The sequence below is a fragment of the Oncorhynchus keta genome, unplaced genomic scaffold (assembly GCF_023373465.1).
Source record: "Oncorhynchus keta strain PuntledgeMale-10-30-2019 unplaced genomic scaffold, Oket_V2 Un_scaffold_2149_pilon_pilon, whole genome shotgun sequence".
Classification (NCBI taxonomy): Eukaryota; Metazoa; Chordata; class Actinopteri; order Salmoniformes; family Salmonidae; genus Oncorhynchus; species Oncorhynchus keta.
In genome coordinates, this window is record NW_026290864.1 from 797,529 (window position 1) to 816,762 (window position 19,234).

At 48.7% G+C, this 19,234-nt stretch overlaps 1 protein-coding gene across 1 annotated transcript in view; it reads right to left on the minus strand.

Annotated features, from left to right (window-relative positions):
• Window positions 1-18,178, minus strand: part of LOC127928113 (ephrin-A3-like) — a 40,997-nt gene extending 22,819 nt beyond the window's left edge. The window contains exons 1-4 of the mRNA XM_052515122.1: window positions 18,159-18,178; window positions 11,503-11,786; window positions 8,379-8,444; window positions 6,845-6,904 (exon numbers count right to left, since the gene is read on the minus strand). Of these exons, the coding sequence (XP_052371082.1) occupies window positions 6,845-6,904; window positions 8,379-8,444; window positions 11,503-11,786; window positions 18,159-18,178 (430 nt within the window). The remainder of the gene's footprint in view (window positions 1-6,844; window positions 6,905-8,378; window positions 8,445-11,502; window positions 11,787-18,158) is intronic.
• Window positions 18,179-19,234: the final 1,056 nt, after the last annotated feature.

A 19,234-nucleotide genomic window follows, 5' to 3' on the forward strand; every position in this document is an offset into this window, starting at 1 on the left:
ACTCACTGCTCCTCAGGGTACTGTGTGTGTGTTTGTGTGTGCATGTGTATGTGTGCGTATGTATGTGTGCGTGTGTGGCAAACTCACAGCTAATTAGCATAAACATGCTTACACTAATGAATTAGAGCCACTGGATGCTGATAAGATGCTATTGTGCAACACCGAGGCTAATTAGCCAAACGTTGCCAACATTCTTTTTGATGGTTAATCAGTGCATTGACGCTAATACAAAATGGATGCTAATAGATTGTTTAATATGTTAATGTTGCCTCAGTAACAGTCCTCACTGCTTTCACAATGCAGGGCCAGGAGGTTTTCCAGATGACCTGCACATAAAAAACTCTGTGATCTAGGGGAGGGGGAGTCTGGGTTCTTTCTTGGTCAGGTCCTGTGGCTTTTTTGTGGCTAACAAGAAGCTAACCCAGAGGCTATTTCTGCTGTTGATTAGCATGATATGCTAATGCTATAATGAAGTGCACTATGTAGGCCTACTGTACATTCTGCTGCATCATCTCTTACTGAGGCATTTGGTTGTATCTTTATGGGCGTACAGGGACCTGCTCACACTATTACATCTGAAGGAGAATTAGATTGAAATTGAATTTAATACAAGATGCAGAGGGGCATGTGGTGGGGGGCTGATTTGCAGCCGACACTAATTCAAGTGGGCAGCCCCCTGAAATAGCACTGAGAGGGACCGAGAAGGGAAGAGAAAGAGAAGGAGGGAAGGAGAGAGAGAGAAGGATAGAGGGAAGGAGAGAGAGAGGGGGGGAGAAGGATAGAGGGAAGAGAGAGAGAGGGGGGAGAGAAGGATAGAGGGAAGGAGAGAAGGAAGGAGAGGGAAGGAGAGGGAAGGAGAGAGGGAAGGATAGAGGAAGGATAGAGAGAGAAGAGAGAGAGGAAGAGAGAGAGAGAGAGAAGGAGAGAGAGAGAGAGAGAAGAGAGAGAGAGGAGAGAGAGAGAGAGAGAGGGAAGGAGAGAGAGAGAGAGGAGAGAGAGAGAGAGAGAGAGAGAGAGAGAGAGAGAGAGAGAGAGGAAGAGAGAGGGAAGGAGAGGAAGAGAGAGGGATTGCAAAATGAACTTGTAGAGCGTTCTGCTCAGCTAAACTCCATGTCATACTAATCAAACAAATCCGTATTGAGCTCTGTGTGTGTGTGTGTGTGTGTGTGTGTGTGTGTGTGTGTGTGTGTGTGTGTGTGTGTGGGCCTGTGTAGGGCCTGTTTCACAGTGATTGGAATAATGTTCTGATTAGTGAAGTGCTGTAATACAGAGAACTGCTGCCAGGACCCAGCACATAACAGACAGAACAGAGAGGGAGAGAAGAGTGAGTGACAGGCCAAGCGAGATAGACGGAGAAACAGAGAGCACGAGAGAGAGAGACATGACATCTGTAATGTCTTTATTCTTTTGCAACTATTGTGAGTGTAATGTTTACTGTTTATTTTTATTGTTTATTTCACTTTTGTTTATTACATAATTCACTTGCTTTGGCAATGTAAACATACGTTTCCCAATCCAATAAAGAGAGAGGGTGGTAGAGGTGTCAGACAGAGAGGGGGGTAGAGGTGTCAGACAGAGAGGGTGGTAGAGGTGTCAGACAGAGAGGGTGGTAGAGGTGTCAGACAGAGAGGGTGGTAGAGGTGTCAGAGAGAGAGGGTGGTAGAGGTGTCAGAGAGAGAGGGTGGTAGAGGTGTCAGAGAGAGAGGGTGGTAGAGGTGTCAGAGTGATAGGGTGGTTGAGGTGTCAGACAGAGAGGGTGGTAGAGGTGTCAGACAGAGAGGGTGGTAGAGGTGTCAGACAGAGAGGGTGGTAGAGGTGTCAGAGTGATAGGGTGGTTGAGGTGTCAGACAGAGAGGGTGGTAGAGGTGTCAGAGAGAGAGGGTGGTAGAGGTGTCAGAGAGAGAGGGTGGTAGAGGTGTCAGACAGAGAGGGTGGTAGAGGTGTCAGACAGAGAGGGTGGTAGAGGTGTCAGAGAGAGAGGGTGGTAGAGGTGTCAGAGAGAGAGGGTGGTAGAGGTGTCAGACAGAGAGGGTGGTAGAGGTGTCAGAGAGAGAGGGTGGTAGAGGTGTCAGAGAGAGAGGGTGGTAGAGGTGTCAGAGAGAGAGGGTGGTAGAGGTGTCAGAGAGATAGGGTGGTAGAGGTGTCAGAGAGTGAGGGTGGTTGAGGTGTCAGAGTGATAGGGTGGTTGAGGTGTCAGAGTGATAGGGTGGTAGAGGTGTCAGAGTGATAGGGTGGTAGAGGTGTCAGAGAGTGAGGGTGGTTGAGGTGTCAGAGTGATAGGGTGGTAGAGGTGTCAGAGTGATAGGGTGGTAGAGGTGTCAGAGAGAGGGTGTAGAGGTGTCAGGGAAGAGGGGGTATAGGTGTCAGATGAGGGGGGGGGAATAAAGGTGTCAGAGTGATAGTGTGGTAGCTGTGTCAGAAGGGGTGAGGTGTAGAGGAGGAATGAGGAAGACAGGAGGCTGAACAGTAGAGGTAGCTGTCTCCTAGTCTGTAATGTTATAGGAGGAGGAATGAGGAAGACAGGAGGCTGAACAGTAGAGGTAACTGTCTCCTAATCTGTAATGTTATAGGAGGAGGAATGAGGAAGACAGGAGCCTGAACAGTAGAGGTAGCTGTCTCCTAGTCTGTAATGTTATAGGAGGAGGAATGAGGAAGACAGGAGGCTGAACAGTAGAGGTAGCTGTCTCCTAGTCTGTAATGTTATAGGAGGAGGAATGAGGAAGACAGGAGGGTGAACAGTAGAGGTAGCTGTCTCCTAGTCTGTAATGTTATAGGAGGAGGAATGAGGAAGACAGGAAGCTGAATAGTAGAGGTAGCTGTCTCCTAATCTGTAATGTTATAGGAGGAGGAATGAGGAAGACAGGAGGGTGAACAGTAGAGGTAGCTGTCTCCTAATCTGTAATGTTATAGGAGGAGGAATGAGGAAGATAGGAGGCTGAACAGTAGAGGTAGATGTCTCCTAATCTGTAATGTTATAGGAGGAGGAATGAGGAAGAGCGGAGGGTGAACAGTAGAGGTAGCTGTCTCCTAGTCTGTAATGTTATAGGAGGAATGAGGAAGACAGGAGGCTGAACAGTAGAGGTAGCTGTCTCCTAATCTGTAATGTTATAGGAGGAGGAATGAGGAAGAGCGGAGGGTGAACAGTAGAGGTAGATGTCTCCTAATCTGTAATGTTATAGGAGGAGGAATGAGGAAGACAGGAGGGTGAACAGTAGAGGTAGCTGTCTCCTAATCTGTAATGTTATAGGAGGAGGAATGAGGAAGATAGGAGGCTGAACAGTAGAGGTAGCTGTCTCTCTAGTCAGGAGGCTGAACAGTAGAGGTAGCTGTCTCCTAATCTGTAATGTTATAGGAGGAGGAATGAGGAAGACAGGAGGCTGAACAGTAGAGGTAGCTGTCTCCTAATCTGTAATGTTATAGGAGGAGGAATGAGGAAGACAGGAGGCTGAACAGTAGAGGTAGCTGTCTCTAATCTGTAATGTTATAGGAGGAGGAATGAGGAAGACAGGAGGCTGAACAGTAGAGGTAGCTTTCTCCTAGTCTGTAATGTTATAGGAGGAGGAATGAGGAAGACAGGAGGCTGAACAGTAGAGGTAGCTTTCTCCTAGTCTGTAATGTTATAGGAGGAGGAATGAGGAAGACAGGAGGCTGAACAGTAGAGGTAGCTGTCTCCTAATCTGTAATGTTATAGGAGGAGGAATGAGGAAGACAGGAGGGTGAACAGTAGAGGTAGATGTCTCCTAATCTGTAATGTTATAGGAGGAGGAATGAGGAAGACAGGAGGCTGAACAGTAGAGGTAGCTGTCTCCTAGTCTGTAATGTTATAGGAGGAGGAATGAGGAAGACAGGAGGCTGAACAGTAGAGGTAGCTGTCTCCTAGTCTGTAATGTTATAGGAGGAGGAATGAGGAAGACAGGAGGCTGAACAGTAGAGGTAGCTGTCTCCTAATCTGTAATGTTATAGGAGGAGGAATGAGGAAGACAGGAGGGTGAACAGTAGAGGTAGCTGTCTCCTAGTCTGTAATGTTATAGGAGGAGGAATGAGGAAGACAGGAGGCTGAACAGTAGAGGTAGCTGTCTCTAGTCTGTAATGTTATAGGAGGAGGAATGAGGAAGACAGGAGGCAGTATATGATGTATGTTATAGGAGGAGGAATGAGGAAGACAGAAGGGTGAACAGTAGAGGTAGCTGTCTCCTAATCTGTAATGTTATAGGAGGAGGAATGAGGAAGACAGGAGGGTGAACAGTAGAGGTAGATGTCTCCTAATCTGTAATGTTATAGGAGGAGGAATGAGGAAGACAGGAGGCTGAACAGTAGAGGTAGCTGTCTCCTAATCTGTAATGTTATAGGAGGAGGAATGAGGAAGATAGGAGGCTGAAATAGAGGAAGACAGGAGGCTGAACAGTAGAGGTAGCTGTCTCCTAGTCTGTAATGTTATAGGAGGAGGAATGAGGAAGACAGGAGGCTGAACAGTAGAGGTAGCTTTCTCCTAGTCTGTAATGTTATAGGAGGAGGAATGAGGAAGACAGGAGGCTGAACAGTAGAGGTAGCTGTCTCCTAATCTGTAATGTTATAGGAGGAGGAATGAGGAAGACAGGAGGGTGAACAGTAGAGGTAGCTGTCTCCTAGTCTGTAATGTTATAGGAGGAGGAATGAGGAAGACAGGAGGCTGAACAGTAGAGGTAGCTGTCTCCTAGTCTGTAATGTTATAGGAGGAGGAATGAGGAAGACAGGAGGCTGAACAGTAGAGGTATATGTCTCCTAATCTGTATGTTATAGGAGGAGGAATGAGGAAGACAGGAGGGTGAACAGTAGAGGTAGATGTCTCCTAATCTGTAATGTTATAGGAGGAGGAATGAGGAAGACAGGAGGCTGAACAGTAGAGGTAGCTGTCTCCTAGTCTGTAATGTTATAGGAGGAGGAATGAGGAAGACAGGAGGCTGAACAGTAGAGGTAGCTGTCTCTAGTCTGTAATGTTATAGGAGGAGGAATGAGGAAGACAGGAGGCTGAACAGTAGAGGTAGCTGTCTCCTAATCTGTAATGTTATAGGAGGGGGAATGAGGAAGACAGGAGGGTGAACAGTAGAGGTAGCTGTCTCCTAGTCTGTAATGTTATAGGAGGAGGAATGAGGAAGACAGGAGGCTGAACAGTAGAGGTAGCTGTCTTCTAGTCTGTAATGTTATAGGAGGAGGAATGAGGAAGACAGGAGGCTGAACAGTAGAGGTATATGTCTCCTAATATGTATGTTATAGGAGGAGGAATGAGGAAGACAGGAGGCTGAACAGTAGAGGTAGCTGTCTCCTAATCTGTAATGTTATAGGAGGAGGAATGAGGAAGACAGGAGGGTGAACAGTAGAGGTAGATGTCTCCTAATATGTATGTTATAGGAGGAGGAATGAGGAAGACAGGAGGGTGAACAGTAGAGGTAGCTGTCTCCTAGTCTGTAATGTTATAGGAGGAGGAATGAGGAAGACAGGAGGCTGAACAGTAGAGGTAGCTGTCTTCTAGTCTGTATGTTATAGGAGGAGGAATGAGGAAGACAGGAGGGTGAACAGTAGAGGTAGCTGTCTCCTAATCTGTAATGTTATAGGAGGAGGAATGAGGAAGACAGGAGGGTGAACAGTAGAGGTAGATGTCTCCTAATATGTATGTTATAGGAGGAGGAATGAGGAAGACAGAAGGGTGAACAGTAGAGGTAGCTGTCTTCTAGTCTGTAATGTTATAGGAGGAGGAATGAGGAGAGGAAAGGAGGATAAGTGTGAGCATGGGGAGTTAGGGAGGGCGGGAAAGGAGGGGAGGATGGAGGGAAAGGAGGGATGAGGGAGGGGAGGACGGTGGGAAAGGAGGGATGAGGGAGGGGAGGAAGGTGGGAAAGGAGGGATGAGGGAGGGGAGGCAAGTGGGAAAGGAGGGATAAGGGAGGGGAGGACGGTGAGAAAGGAGGGATGAGGGAGGGGAGGACGGTGGGAAAGGAGGGATGAGGGAGGGGAGGACGGTGGGAAAGGAGGGATGAGGGAGGGGAGGAAAGTAGGAAAGGAGGGATGAGGGGGGAGGACGGTGGGAAAGGAGGGATGAGGGAGGGAGGACGGTGGGAAAGGAGGGATGAGGGAGAGGAGGATGGTGATAAAGGGGGGATGAGGGAGGGGAGGCAAGTAGGAAAGGAGGGATGAGGGAGGGGAGGCAAGTGGGAAAGGAGGGATGAGGGAGGGGAGGACGGTGAGAAAGGAGGGATGAGGGAGGGGAGGCAAGTGGGAAAGGAGGGATGAGGGAGGGGAGGACGGTGGGAAAGGAGGGATGAGGGAGGGGAGGCAAGTGGGAAAGGAGGGATGAGGGAGGGGAGGATGGTGAGAAAGGAGGGATGAGGGAGGGGAGGCAAGTGGGAAAGGAGGGATGAGGGAGGGGAGGATGGTGGGAAAGGAGGGATGAGGGAAGGGAGGACGGTGGGAAAGGAGGGATGAGGGAGGGGAGGCAAGTGGGAAAGGAGGGATGAGAGAGGGGAGGACGGTGAGACGACAGTGGGAAAGGAGAGATGAGGGATATCTGATCTATTTGACCTCTGACCCTTTGGATGTCCTGTTATCACCTCCCTCTAGGAGCACACACACACATACATGCACACACACATACGTGCACACACACATACATGCACACACACATACTTGCACACACACACACACACACAGATGTATGAGTGTGCAGCAGGATAACTATGACTGGGATGTCCAGCATCTACCAAAACAACACTGTATTTTATTGGCTACCATCACTTATGAAGGAAATGACAGCTAGTCCATCTTGACTTAGCATCACATTGGGACGTCAACTTGATGTGTGTGTGACTCACCGATGTCCTGGATTTTGATGTCTGGTCTGAGTGTGTAGTCTGTTTCTGGATGTCCTGGTTCTATATTAAGAGAGAGAGAGAGAGAGAGAGAGAGAGAGAGAGAGAGAGAGAGAGAGAGAGAGAGAGAGAGAGAGAGAGAGAGAGAGAGAGAGAGAGAGAGAGAGAGAGAGAGAGAGAGAGAGAGAGAGAGAGAGAGAGAGAGAGAGAGAGAGAGAGAGAGAGAGAGAGAGAGAGAGAGAGAGAGAGAGAGAGAGAGAGAGAGAGAGAGAGAGAGAGAGAGAGAGAGAGAGAGAGAGAGAGAGAGAGAGAGAGAGAGAGAGAGAGAGAGAGAGAGAGAGAGAGAGAGAGAGAGAGAGAGAGAGAGAGAGAGAGAGAGAGAGAGAGAGAGAGAGAGAGAGAGAGAGAGAGAGAGAGAGAGAGAGAGAGAGAGAGATTAAACAGTGATTAAGAGAGAAGTCATATTGACACACCTCACAGATGTAGGCCTTGAAAGCCTAGACTTCAGCCATGGTAACGACTTCCACACAAACTCCTAAACACATCACTTAACACTGCACCTTACCTACATTTACCCACACTTAACCCCCTCCAAATACACTAGCCAGAGTACACTGTTCCCTGGCCTGGTAAGTGTGGCATCCAGAAATGAGCCCAGCCAGAGACAGAGTGTGTTGGTGTGGAGCAGTGAGCAGCAGAGATGAGGGCTTCGGCTGGAGATGTGTGTTACACACTGGTGGAGTTGACTGGGCTGGGCCCTTCAATACAATGCAGACTGGGTGGGAGGGTGGGAGGGAGGGAGGGAGGGAGGGGAGGGAGGGAGGGAGGGAGGGAGGGAGGGAGGGAGGGAGGGAGGGGATGTGTGTTACACACTGGTGGAGTCGACTGGGCTGGGCCCTTCAATACAATGCAGACTGGGTGGGAGGGAGGGAGGGAGGGAGGGAGGGAGGGGGAGGAGGAAGGGAGGGAGGGGGAGGGAGGGAGGGAGGGAGGGAGGGAGGGAGGGAGGGAGGGAGGGAGGGAGGGAGGGAGGGAGGGAGGGAGGGAGTAGATGTGTGTTACACACTGGTGGAGTCGACTGGGCTGGGCCCTTCAATACAATACAGACTGGGTGGGAGGGAGGGGGAGGGGGAGGGAGGGAGGGAGGGAGGGAGGGAGGGAGGGAGGGAGGGAGGGAGGGAGGGAGGGAGTAGATGTGTGTTACTCACTGGTGGAGTCGACTGGGCTGGGCCCTTCAATACAATGCAGACTGGGTGGGAGGGAGGGAGGGAGGGAGGGAGGGAGGGAGGGAGGGAGGGAGGGAGGGAGGGAGGGAGGGAGGGAGGGAGGGAGGGAGGGAGGGAGGGGGGGGAGGGAGGGAGGGAGGGAGGGAGGGAGGGAGGGAGGGAGTAGATGTGTGTTACTCACTGGTGGAGTCGACTGGTGTGTGTGTGTGTTTATGTATGTATGTGTGTGCGTGCGTGTGTGTGTGTGTGTTTATGTATGTATGTGTCTGCGTGCGTGCGTGCGTGCGCGTGTGTGTGTGTGTGTGCCTCACCTGTGGAGCAGCAGACATAAACTCTCAGTCTGAGACAGCTGCGACCGTGGTGATGAGTGGGTGTAGCTGTTAACACACAAACATTTAATGAACCAGAAAGATCCAAACATGCTACCAGCGTGCACACATGATGATGTAGGACACCACTAGAACTGACATAGTGGTACTCCTCACCCATGGTATGTGGTAGTATTGTACTGTAGCAATACTATAGTAGTAGTATTATATTAGTAGTAATATAGTAATAATATCAATACACACAAATGTGGCCCATGTCATAGTGGTATACTGTATGATAGTAGTAATAATCCTGGCCCGCGTTTATAGTGGTAGTAGTATGATAGTAGTATAGTATAGCAGTATATTCACAGACGTAGTAATACTCCTGGCCAACGTGGTAGTAGTATGATAGTAGTATAGTATAGAAGTATACTTACAGATGTAGTAATACTCCTGGCTCACGTGGTAGTGGTAGTAGTATGATAGTAGTATAGTATAGCAGTATATTCACAGACGTAGTAATACTCCTGGCCAACGTGGTAGTAGTACGATAGTAGTATAGTATAGTAGTATACTTACAGATGTAGTAATAATCCTGGCCCACGTGGTAGTGGTAATAGTATGAGAGTAGTATAGTAGTATACTCACAGATGTAGTAATACTCCTGACCCACATGATAGTGTTAGTAGTATGATAGTAGTATAGTAGTATAATCACAGATGTAGTAATACTCCTGACCCACGTGGTAGTGGTAGTTGTACAGTAGAACACTCACAGATGTAGTTATACTTCTGGCCCACGTGGTAGTGGTAATAGTATGAGAGTAGTATAGTAGTATACTCACAGATGTAGTAATACTCCTGACCCACATGGTAGTGTTAGTAGTATGATAGTAGTATAGTAGTATACTCACAGATGTAGTAATACTCCTGACCCACGTGGTAGTGGTAGTTGTATAGTAGAACACTCACAGATGTAGTTATACTTCTGGCCCACGTGGTAATGGTAGTAGTATGATAGTAGTATAGTATAGTAGTATACTCACAGATGTAGTAATACTCCTGACCCACATGGTAGTGGTAGTAGTATAGTAGTATACTTATAGATGTAGTAATACTTCTGGCCCACGTGGTAATGGTAGTAGTATGATAGTAGTATAGTATAGTAGTATACTCACAGATGTAGTAATACTCCTGACCCACGTGGTAGTGGTAGTAGTATAGTAGTATACTCATAGATGTAGTAATACTCCTGACCCACGTGGTAGTGGTAGTAGTATAGTAGTATGCTCACAGATGTAGTAATACTCCTGGCCAATGTGGTAGTGGTAGTAGTATAGTATAGCAGTATATTCACAGACGTAGTAATACTCCTGGCCAACGTGGTAGTAGTACGATAGTAGTATAGTATAGTAGTATACTTACAGATGTAGTAATAATCCTGGCCCACGTGGTAGTAGTATGATAGTAGTATAGTATAGTAGTATACTCATAGATGTAGTAATACTCTGGACCCACGTGCTAGTGGTAGTAGTATAGTAGTATGCTCACAGCTGTAGTAATACTCCTGGCCAATGTGGTAGTGGTAGAAGTATAGTAGTATACTCACAGATGTAGTAATACTCCTGACCCACATGGTAGTGGTAGTAGTATGATAGTAGTATAGTAGGATACTCACAGATGTAGTAATACTCCTGGCCCACGTGGTAGTGGTAGTAGTATGATAGTAGTATAGTAGTATACTCACAGATGTAGTAATACTCCTGGCCAACGTGGTAGTGGTAGTAGCATAGTATTATACTCACAGATGTAGTAATACTCCTGGCCCACGTGGTAGTGGTAGTAGTATAGTAGTATACTCACAGATGTAGTAATACTCCTGGCCCACGTGGTAGTAGTATAATAGTATACTCACAGATGTAGTAATACTTCTGGCCCACGTGGTAGTGGTAGTAGTATAGTAGTATACTCACAGATGTAGTAATACTCTTGGCCCACGTGGTAGTGGTAGTAGTATAGTAGTATACTCACAGATGTAGTAATACTTCTGGCCCACGTGGTAGTGGTAATAGTATGAGAGTAGTATAGTAGTATACTCACAGATGTAGTAATACTCCTGACCCACATGGTAGTGTTAGTAGTATGATAGTAGTATAGTAGTATACTCATAGATGTAGTAATACTCCTGACCCACGTGGTAGTGGTAGTAGTATAGTAGTATGCTCACAGATGTAGTAATACTCCTGGCCAATGTGGTAGTGGTAGTAGTATAGTATAGCAGTATATTCACAGACGTAGTAATACTCCTGGCCAACGTGGTAGTAGTACGATAGTAGTATAGTATAGTAGTATACTCACAGATGTAGTAATACTCCTGGCCCACATGGTAGTGGTAGTAGTATAGTAGCATACTCACAGATCTAGTAATACTCCTGGCCCATGTGGTAGTGGTAGTAGTATAGTAGTATACTCACAGATGTAGTAATACTTCTGGCCCACGTGGTAGTGGTAATAGTATGAGAGTAGTATAGTAGTATACTCACAGATGTAGTAATACTCCTGACCCACATGGTAGTGTTAGTAGTATGATAGTAGTATAGTAGTATACTCACAGATGTAGTAATACTCCTGACCCATGTGGTAGTGGTAGTTGTATAGTAGAACACTCACAGATGTAGTTATACTTCTGGCCCACGTGGTAATGGTAGTAGTATGATAGTAGTATAGTATAGTAGTATACTCACAGATGTAGTAATACTCCTGACCCACATGGTAGTGGTAGTAGTATAGTAGTATACTCACAGATGTAGTAATACTCCTGACCCACGTGGTAGTGGTAGTAGTATGATAGTAGTATAGTAGGATACTCACAGATGTAGTAATACTCCTGGCCCACGTGGTAGTGGTAGTAGTATGATAGTAGTATAGTAGTATACTCACAGATGTAGTAATACTCCTGGCCAACGTGGTAGTGGTAGTAGCATAGTAGTATACTCACAGATGTAGTAATACTCCTGGCCCACGTGGTAGTGGTAGTAGTATAGTAGTATAGTCACAGATGTAGTAATACTCCTGGCCCACGTGGTAGTGGTGGTAGTATGGTAGTAGTATAGTAGTATACTCACATATGTAGTAATACTCCTGACCCACGTGGAACTCGTAGCCCAGGGAGAAGGCGCTGTAGCGTTGGAACTTCTCTGAGAATTTGATTGGTGCGTGGGGGCGGTTACACTCCCACCTCTTGAAGCCCAGCTGGGGGTCACAGGTCCTGTAACCACGGTAGCTGACCATGTAGAGGATGTACTGCTCCCCGGTGCCAACCACGCGCTGGCTGTCATTGTAGTGGGGACAGTAGATGTCCAGGTAGTCGTTCACATTCACCTGCACCGTGTAGCCCTCCCTACGCAGACTGGAGAGACACAGCAGAGGAGAGGTTAATCAATTAATCAGTATGTAAATCTATCAATCAACCAACCAATCGTTAAATGAACCAGCTGATTAACCAACCAACCAATCAGCCAACCAATCATTCAATTAACCAATCAATCAGTGTCTATCTCTCCATCTGTGTGTATGTATAGAGAAACATCCCCAAGCTGACTCTGGGCAGGGCTGTTACTGCAGGATTCTGTTGTCAAGTCAGAGTCAAGTGAAGTGTCATGTTTATAACCAGAGTCACTCTCTTCACTCGCTATCCTCCTGACCAATCATACCCTGTTACACAGTCCTGCCTCCTGACCAATCATACCCTGTTAAACAGTCCTGCCTCCTGACCAATCATACCCTGTTAAACAGTCCTGCCTCCTGACCAATCATACCCTGTTAAACAGTCCTGCCTCCTGACCAATCATACCCTGTTAAACAGTCCTGCATCCTGACCAATCCCAACCTGTTAAACAGTCCTGCCTCCTGACCAATCCCAACCTGTTAAACAGTCCTGCCTCCTGACCAATCCCAACCTGTTAAACAGTCCTGCCTCCTGACCAATCCCAACCTGTTAAACAGTCCTGCCTCCTGACCAATCCCAACCTGTTAAACAGTCCTGCATCCTGACCAATCCCAACCTGTTAAACAGTCCTGCATCCTGACCAATCCCAACCTGTTAAACAGTCCTGCATCCTGACCAATCCCACCCTGTTAAACAGTCCTGCATCCTGACCAATCCCAACCTGTTAAACAGTCCTGCCTCCTGACCAATCCCACCCTGTTAAACAGTCCTGCATCCTGACCAATCCCAACCTGTTAAACAGTCCTGCCTCCTGACCAATCCCACCCTGTTAAACAGTCCTGCATCCTGACCAATCCCAACCTGTTAAACAGTCCTGCATCCTGACCAATCCCAACCTGTTAAACAGTCCTGCATCCTGACCAATCCCAACCTGTTAAACAGTCCTGCATCCTGACCAATCCCAACCTGTTAAACAGTCCTGCCTCCTGACCAATCCCAACCTGTTAAACAGTCCTGCCTCCTGACCAATCCCAACCTGTTAAACAGTCCTGCCTCCTGACCAATCCCAACCTGTTAAACAGTCCTGCCTCCTGACCAATCATACCCTGTTAAACAGTCCTGCTTCCTGACCAATCCCAACCTGTTAAACAGTCCTGCCTCCTGACCAATCCCAACCTGTTAAACAGTCCTGCCTCCTGACCAATCATACCCTGTTAAACAGTCCTGCTTCCTGACCAATCCCAACCTGTTAAACAGTCCTGCCTCCTGACCAATCCCAACCTGTTAAACAGTCCTGCCTCCTGACCAATCCCAACCTGTTAAACAGTCCTGCCTCCTGACCAATCCCAACCTGTTAAACAGTCCTGCCTCCTGACCAATCCCAACCTGTTAAACAGTCCTGCCTCCTGACCAATCCCAACCTGTTAAACAGTCCTGCATCCTGACCAATCCCAACCTGTTAAACAGTCCTGCCTCCTGACCAATCCCACCCTGTTAAACAGTCCTGCATCCTGACCAATCCCAACCTGTTAAACAGTCCTGCATCCTGACCAATCCCAACCTGTTAAACAGTCCTGCATCCTGACCAATCCCAACCTGTTAAACAGTCCTGCCTCCTGACCAATCCCACCCTGTTAAACAGTCCTGCTTCCTGACCAATCCCAACCTGTTAAACAGTCCTGCCTCCTGACCAATCCCACCCTGTTAAACAGTCCTGCTTCCTGACCAATCCCAACCTGTTAAACAGTCCTGCCTCCTGACCAATCCCACCCTGTTAAACAGTCCTGCTTCCTGACCAATCCCAACCTGTTAAACAGTCCTGCCTCCTGACCAATCCCACCCTGTTAAACAGTCCTGCTTCCTGACCAATCCCAACCTGTTAAACAGTCCTGCCTCCTGACCAATCCCAACCTGTTAAACAGTCCTGCCTCCTGACCAATCCCAACCTGTTAAACAGTCCTGCCTCCTGACCAATCCCAACCTGTTAAACAGTCCTGCTTCCTGACCAATCCCAACCTGTTAAACAGTCCTGCCTCCTGACCAATCCCAACCTGTTAAACAGTCCTGCCTCCTGACCAATCCCACCCTGTTAAACAGTCCTGCCTCCTGACCAATCCCAACCTGTTAAACAGTCCTGCCTCCTGACCAATCCCAACCTGTTAAACAGTCCTGCCTCCTGACCAATCCCAACCTGTTAAACAGTCCTGCCTCCTGACCAATCCCAACCTGTTAAACAGTCCTGCATCCTGACCAATCCCAACCTGTTAAACAGTCCTGCCTCCTGACCAATCCCAACCTGTTAAACAGTCCTGCCTCCTGACCAATCCCAACCTGTTAAACAGTCCTGCATCCTGACCAATCCCAACCTGTTAAACAGTCCTGCCTCCTGACCAATCCCAACCTGTTAAACAGTCCTGCCTCCTGACCAATCCCAACCTGTTAAACAGTCCTGCATCCTGACCAATCCCAACCTGTTAAACAGTCCTGCCTCCTGACCAATCCCACCCTGTTAAACAGTCCTGCATCCTGACCAATCCCAACCTGTTAAACAGTCCTGCCTCCTGACCAATCCCAACCTGTTAAACAGTCCTGCCTCCTGACCAATCCCAACCTGTTAAACAGTCCTGCATCCTGACCAATCCCAACCTGTTAAACAGTCCTGCCTCCTGACCAATCCCACCCTGTTAAACAGTCCTGCATCCTGACCAATCCCACCCTGTTACACAGTCCTGCCTCCTGACCAATCCCACCCTGTTACACAGTCCTGCCTCCTGACCAATCCCAACCTGTTAAACAGTCCTGCCTCCTGACCAATCCCAACCTGTTAAACAGTCCTGCATCCTGACCAATCCCAACCTGTTAAACAGTCCTGCCTCCTGACCAATCCCAACCTGTTAAACAGTCCTGCCTCCTGACCAATCCCAACCTGTTAAACAGTCCTGCATCCTGACCAATCCCAACCTGTTAAACAGTCCTGCTTCCTGACCAATCCCACCCTGTTACACAGTCCTGCCTCCTGACCAATCCCAACCTGTTAAACAGTCCTGCATCCTGACCAATCCCAACCTGTTAAACAGTCCTGCTTCCTGACCAATCCCACCCTGTTACACAGTCCTGCCTCCTGACCAATCCCAACCTGTTAAACAGTCCTGCCTCCTGACCAATCCCAACCTGTTAAACAGTCCTGCATCCTGACCAATCCCAACCTGTTAAACAGTCCTGCCTCCTGACCAATCCCAACCTGTTAAACAGTCCTGCATCCTGACCAATCCCAACCTGTTAAACAGTCCTGCATCCTGACCAATCCCAACCTGTTAAACAGTCCTGCTTCCTGACCAATCCCACCCTGTTACACAGTCCTGCCTCCTGACCAATCCCAACCTGTTAAACAGTCCTGCCTCCTGACCAATCCCAACCTGTTAAACAGTCCTGCATCCTGACCAATCCCAACCTGTTAAACAGTCCTGCTTCCTGACCAATCCCACCCTGTTACACAGTCCTGCCTCCTGACCAATCCCAACCTGTTAAACAGTCCTGCCTCCTGACCAATCCCAACCTGTTAAACAGTCCTGCATCCTGACCAATCCCAACCTGTTAAACAGTCCTGCATCCTGACCAATCCCAACCTGTTAAACAGTCCTGCATCCTGACCAATCCCAACCTGTTAAACAGTCCTGCTTCCTGACCAATCCCACCCTGTTACACAGTCCTGCCTCCTGACCAATCCCAACCTGTTAAACAGTCCTGCCTCCTGACCAATCCCAACCTGTTAAACAGTCCTGCATCCTGACCAATCCCAACCTGTTAAACAGTCCTGCTTCCTGACCAATCCCACCCTGTTAAACAGTCCTGCCTCCTGACCAATCCCAACCTGTTAAACAGTCCTGCCTCCTGACCAATCCCAACCTGTTAAACAGTCCTGCATCCTGACCAATCCCAACCTGTTAAACAGTCCTGCCTCCTGACCAATCCCAACCTGTTAAACAGTCCTGCATCCTGACCAATCCCAACCTGTTAAACAGTCCTGCATCCTGACCAATCCCAACCTGTTAAACAGTCCTGCTTCCTGACCAATCCCACCCTGTTACACAGTCCTGCCTCCTGACCAATCCCAACCTGTTAAACAGTCCTGCCTCCTGACCAATCCCAACCTGTTAAACAGTCCTGCATCCTGACCAATCCCAACCTGTTAAACAGTCCTGCCTCCTGACCAATCCCAACCTGTTAAACAGTCCTGCCTCCTGACCAATCCCAACCTGTTAAACAGTCCTGCCTCCTGACCAATCCCACCCTGTTAAACAGTCCTGCCTCCTGACCAATCCCACCCTGTTACACAGTCCTGCCTCCTGACCAATCCCACCCTGTTACACAGTCCTGCCTCCTGACCAATCCCAACCTGTTAAACAGTCCTGCCTCCTGACCAATCCCAACCTGTTAAACAGTCCTGCCTCCTGACCAATCCCAACCTGTTAAACAGTCCTGCCTCCTGACCAATCCCAACCTGTTAAACAGTCCTGCATCCTGACCAATCCCAACCTGTTAAACAGTCCTGCTTCCTGACCAATCCCAACCTGTTAAACAGTCCTGCTTCCTGACCAATCCCACCCTGTTACACAGTCCTGCCTCCTGACCAATCCCAACCTGTTAAACAGTCCTGCATCCTGACCAATCCCAACCTGTTAAACAGTCCTGCATCCTGACCAATCCCAACCTGTTAAACAGTCCTGCATCCTGACCAATCCCAACCTGTTAAACAGTCCTGCATCCTGACCAATCCCAACCTGTTACACAGTCCTGCCTCCTGACCAATCCCAACCTGTTAAACAGTCCTGCCTCCTGACCAATCCCAACCTGTTAAACAGTCCTGCATCCTGACCAATCCCAACCTGTTAAACAGTCCTGCTTCCTGACCAATCCCAACCTGTTAAACAGTCCTGCCTCCTGACCAATCCCAACCTGTTAAACAGTCCTGCCTCCTGACCAATCCCAACCTGTTAAACAGTCCTGCCTCCTGACCAATCCCACCCTGTTAAACAGTCCTGCCTCCTGACCAATCCCACCCTGTTAAACAGTCCTGCCTCCTGACCAATCCCACCCTGTTAAACAGTCCTGCCTCCTGACCAATCCCACCCTGTTAAACAGTCCTGCCTCCTGACCAATCCCACCCTGTTAAACAGTCCTGCCTCCTGACCAATCCCAACCTGTTAAACAGTCCTGCTTCCTGACCAATCCCAACCTGTTAAACAGTCCTGCCTCCTGACCAATCCCAACCACATCCCCAATCCCAACCTGTTAAACAGTCCTGCTTCCTGACCAATCCCAACCTGTTAAACAGTCCTGCCTCCTGACCAATCCCAACCTGTTAAACAGTCCTGCTTCCTGACCAATCCCAACCTGTTAAACAGTCCTGCCTCCTGACCAATCCCAACCTGTTAAACAGTCCTGCCTCCTGACCAATCCCAACCTGTTAAACAGTCCTGCCTCCTGACCAATCCCACCCTGTTAAACAGTCCTGCCTCCTGACCAATCCCAACCTGTTAAACAGTCCTGCCTCCTGACCAATCCCACCCTGTTAAACAGTCCTGCCTCCTGACCAATCCCACCCTGTTAAACAGTCCTGCCTCCTGACCAATCCCAACCTGTTAAACAGTCCTGCCTCCTGACCAATCCCAACCTGTTAAACAGTCCTGCCTCCTGACCAATCCCACCCTGTTAAACAGTCCTGCATCCTGACCAATCCCACCCTGTTAAACAGTCCTGCCTCCTGACCAATCCCAACCTGTTAAACAGTCCTGCTCCTGACCAATCCCAACCTGTTAAACAGTCCTGCCTCCTGACCAATCCCAACCTGTTAAACAGTCCTGCTTCCTGACCAATCAACCTGACCAATCCCAACCTGTTAAACAGTCCTGCTTCCTGACCAATCCCAACCTGTTAAACAGTCCTGCCTCCTGACCAATCCCAACCTGTTAAACAGTCCTGCCTCCTGACCAATCCCAACCTGTTAAACAGTCCTGCATCCTGACCAATCCCAACCTGTTAAACAGTCCTGCCTCCTGACCAATCCCAACCTGTTAAACAGTCCTGCCTCCTGACCAATCATACCTGTTAAACAGTCCTGACCAATCTCCCTGTTACCAGTCCTGCCTCCCCAATCCCCTGTTAAACAGTCCTGCCTCCTGACCAATCATACCCTGTTAAACAGTCCTGCCTCCTGACCAATCCCACCCTGTTAAACAGTCCTGCCTCCTGACCAATCATACCCTGTTAAACAGTCCTGCCTCCTGACCAATCCCACCCTGTTAAACAGTCCTGCATCCTGACCAATCATACCCTGTTACACAGTCCTGCATCCTGACCAATCCCACCCTGTTAAACAGTCCTGCATCCTGACCAATCCCACCCTGTTAAACAGTCCTGCATCCTGACCAATCCCACCCTGTTAAACAGTCCTGCATCCTGACCAATCCCACCCTGTTAAACAGTCCTGCATCCTGACCAATCCCAACCTGTTAAACAGTCCTGCCTCCTGACCAATCCCACCCTGTTAAACAGTCCTGCCTCCTGACCAATCCCACCCTGTTAAACAGTCCTGCATCCTGACCAATCCCAACCTGTTAAACAGTCCTGCATCCTGACCAATCCCAACCTGTTAAACAGTCCTGCCTCCTGACCAATCCCACCCTGTTAAACAGTCCTGCCTCCTGACCAATCCCAACCTGTTAAACAGTCCTGCATCCTGACCAATCCCACCCTGTTAAACAGTCCTGCCTCCTGACCAATCCCAACCTGTTAAACAGTCCTGCATCCTGACCAATCATACCCTGTTAAACAGTCCTGCATCCTGACCAATCCCACCCTGTTAAACAGTCCTGCATCCTGACCAATCCCACCCTGTTAAACAGTCCTGCATCCTGACCAATCCCACCCTGTTAAACAGTCCTGCCTCCTGACCAATCATACCCTGTTAAACAGTCCTGCATCCTGACCAATCCCACCCTGTTAAACAGTCCTGCATCCTGACCAATCCCAACCTGTTAAACAGTCCTGCATCCTGACCAATCCCACCCTGTTAAACAGTCCTGCATCCTGACCAATCCCACCCTGTTAAACAGTCCTGCATCCTGACCAATCCCACCCTGTTAAACAGTCCTGCATCCTGACCAATCCCACCCTGTTACACAGTCCTGCCTCCTGACCAATCCCACCCTGTTAAACAGTCCTGCATCCTGACCAATCCCACCCTGTTAAACAGTCCTGCATCCTGACCAATCCCACCCTGTTAAACAGTCCTGCCTCCTGACCAATCCCAACCTGTTAAACAGTCCTGCCTCCTCACCAATCATACCCTGTTAAACAGTCCTGCCTCCTGACCAATCCCAACCTGTTAAACAGTCCTGCCTCCTGAC